At 31.6% G+C, this 3268-nt stretch overlaps 1 protein-coding gene across 2 annotated transcripts; it reads right to left on the reverse strand.

Moving 5' to 3' along the window:
* Window positions 748-2758, reverse strand: LOC109332423. Of its 2 annotated transcripts, XM_019567403.1 has the most exons (4): window positions 2468-2753; window positions 1958-2379; window positions 1294-1386; window positions 749-1260 (listed from the first exon to the last, which is right to left on the reverse strand). In XM_019567403.1, the coding sequence occupies exons 1-4, from the start codon at window positions 2544-2546 to the stop codon at window positions 910-912; spliced, it is 945 nt and encodes a 314-aa protein (XP_019422948.1). In that variant the 5' UTR covers window positions 2547-2753; the 3' UTR covers window positions 749-909. The 2 variants fall into 2 exon arrangements, with proteins under 2 accessions (XP_019422947.1, XP_019422948.1); XM_019567402.1 differs by having other exon boundaries at window positions 748-1386; window positions 1958-2370; window positions 2468-2758.

The following is a 3268-nucleotide window of genomic DNA, read 5'->3' on the forward strand; positions in this document are numbered from 1 at the left end:
AAGCAGTGTCTAAGACAACTACTAGTGTCACTAATTGTAAATGTGACCCTGTCAACTACATTTCAGACGGCATAGACAGTCATATAGCATTACGGGCTATTTGACATATAGTAGTTTCATAGTAATATAGGAAACAAATTTATTGGATATTTGGCTAACACTAAATTGGACCACTTATTTTGTTAATTCTAATTATACAGCATAGGCATTTATGACCACCAATGTCTTGTGGTGATTATTCATACAACATTACGGGCTATTTGGCACAAAGTAGTTTCATCATAGTAATATAAGAAACAATTTAATTACTATTTTGGCCATACTAAATTGGATCCTGACAGATTTGATGTTGGTTTAGTTGTAAACCTATTTTGTTAAGAGAGGGAGGGGATTTACTTATTCCAAAAATAAGTTTTTGTTAAAGTTGATGGTTAGGATGTGGAGTAAGTGAGATCTCTACTCTTTTGTTAATTCCAATTACTTATGGTTTCTTGAGAGTTTGTTTTTAGAGATAGAGAAATGTTATACATTTTGATTAGGGTTATATGGTTATGATTATAGCATATATGTTCTTTTCATTTGGTCAATAATAATCAATTTTACAATATAAATGCTTATGACCACCCCCTTATATGCCCTGCGATAATGATTAATATCAATATTTTGCACAAAATAATTTGATAAAGTAATACATAAAACAATTTTATTGTAATTATTTGACCACGCCAGTTGTGGTCACTACTTTCCATTCACAGTGAAAAAAACCAAAAATGTCTCCAATGAACTTCCAAGTAGACAAGGAGAAACAAAAAGGCCAAAAACAAATCTGGTGTGGTGTCAAAATAGACAACCAACCAAAAAATCAGATCAACAACATGAATCAACCACAATTTCTTCCTATTCCTGTCCTTATTCCTCCTCAGAAAAGCGTAGATGCTTTCCCTTTGGTGTTGGCATTCCCTTCAAACACAATACACCAACATCACTAGAGTTTTCTACCTCCTCTTCTTTCACAATCTCATCATCACTGTTGTAAACATATCTGGTGTGTTTTCCTTCAAACTTTGGACCTAACCTTTCATTCATACTAACTTTGTTTAACCCTTCACACAGTTCATCAAGCAACAACCCTCCATAATCACCATCATAATATTCTTCTTCATAATCATCTTCAGCTATTTCTTCAACATTGTCATCATCAAAATCTTCATTGTGGGTGCTTGCATTCACTTGTATGGACCAAACAGAAGCATCATCATAACTCAACTCAGACAAGCACTCTGATGCATCACATTTTTCTGAGAAATCTAAGAGGAGGGACCTCGTTATCACACTCTTTTCAGAATCATCTTCATTCTTCTTTTCATCAAACATATGATTCAACACCTTCAATTAAACCAAATCAAGTTCATTATTTTACAAGCTAGGAAGTAAAAAACATCACAATTAATTAAAACATACGTAGACAAAAATATCTAAAAAGTACATTTAATATTAAAGTACATTTAAACCAAATCAAGTTCATTATTTTACAAGCTAGGAAGTAAAAAACATCACAATTAATTAAAACATACGTAGACAAAAATATCTAAAAAGTACATTTAATATTAAAGTATGTATTAGTATCAAAATATATACTTAGACAAAAATAGCAATTTTATTAAAAACTATATTAATATTAGTCTTTCATTATTATGAGAGGTGAAAAGTTCAGGAGGATATATAGGAAGTAATAAATATAAATTTAATTATGCATGGATATATAATATATATCATTTAAAGAAAACTTGTGATACTATATTAGGATATCTAAAAATTCATATAATACTTAAAATATGCATAGACAAAAATACATCAAAAAAGTATACATGTATTAAGTGAAAGGGAGCCATTTTGAAATACCAGTGCAAAATAATCAATTAATATGTAAAGATTGTGAGATTCAATTTAATTTTACCTGAGGAATGAGTTGTTCTTGAACAATAGTAGAAGGGGTCACTGAGCCCATTTCCCCACCAGAAAAATTTGCAATTTGTGGGGTATTAGCAGGAGTTGGTGCACCAAGTAACATTGAAGAATTCATGAGTTGAAGAAAAGGACGATTTTGAAGACATATCTTTGAAAACACAACCTCTTCTTCCACCTTCTGCAACAGATTCTTAACTTGACCCCTAAGTAATGCTTCACCTGACCCTGGTGTTATTTTCATTCTACTTCCCCTTTGTTTCACCATTGAAGACAATGGTGTCTCCAAATTCCCACCATTTGCTAGACCCGCTATTGGTGAATCATTTGTTATATCCATCAGTGCACACCCATTGTTCTTTTCCTTTGATTTTGAAGGGTTCTTTTCAAAATCTTCAATCATCCCTGAAGGGGTTAAAAAAAAGTTAAATTTAAGTAAAGCCCATTTTTTAATAATGAAAAAGATTGATTTTTTAGGAAGAAAAAAGGATTTTTCACTCACTTGAAACTGGGATGTTGTTGGAAGAAGCCAAGGCCTGTGATCTTGTGATGATTCTTCTTGTGGATGATGGAGTCTCCATTGAAATCGAATCAAGATTATTACAAAGTTGAATACTTTGGACTATGTTACAGAACAGAGTGAAGAGATAGAGATCAGAAGTTGAATGAAAATTACAGAAGAAAGAAGAATATGAGATTAAGGCAAAAGCGTAGGGTTTATAAATGAGATATGATAGGTTAAATATGACCGTTGGCGCTTACGGGGTTTACATATACTGAATAGAATAGTGAACACTGAAAAAGGGAGTAGCCGTTGATTTCTATCTTTTGAATTCTGGGTTTAGTTTCGGCCTTGTCATTCGTTTAGATATTATCATAAAGTAATATTGCGAGACCCAAGCCGGACATCAAATTGGGAGAGGTCCTCTATAGGTTTTAACCGGTTTAACTGGTTAAACTGTCTGGTTGGACCGCACAACACCATATATATGAGAAAAAATCTGTATGCACGGATAATATATGAATTTTATATATTATTATTATATCATCCATGTTCATAATTAATTGTCATGGTCTTCTCAAATAAAATAATCAAAATGAATTGTAAATAATATAATTATTATGTATAAATCCGTACATTCACAACACATACATATTACACTATATATAAAGATATACATTATAATTAATGATAGCAGGTTAATTAGTAGTCTTATTTTTTCTTGGCCAGCACGTGATAGTCCTAGATTAGTAGGCCTTATGTTTAATAATTTAATATATGTATAACGTGTAACATAGACTC

The sequence above is a fragment of the Lupinus angustifolius genome, chromosome LG18 (assembly GCF_001865875.1).
Source record: "Lupinus angustifolius cultivar Tanjil chromosome LG18, LupAngTanjil_v1.0, whole genome shotgun sequence".
Classification (NCBI taxonomy): domain Eukaryota; kingdom Viridiplantae; phylum Streptophyta; class Magnoliopsida; order Fabales; family Fabaceae; genus Lupinus; species Lupinus angustifolius.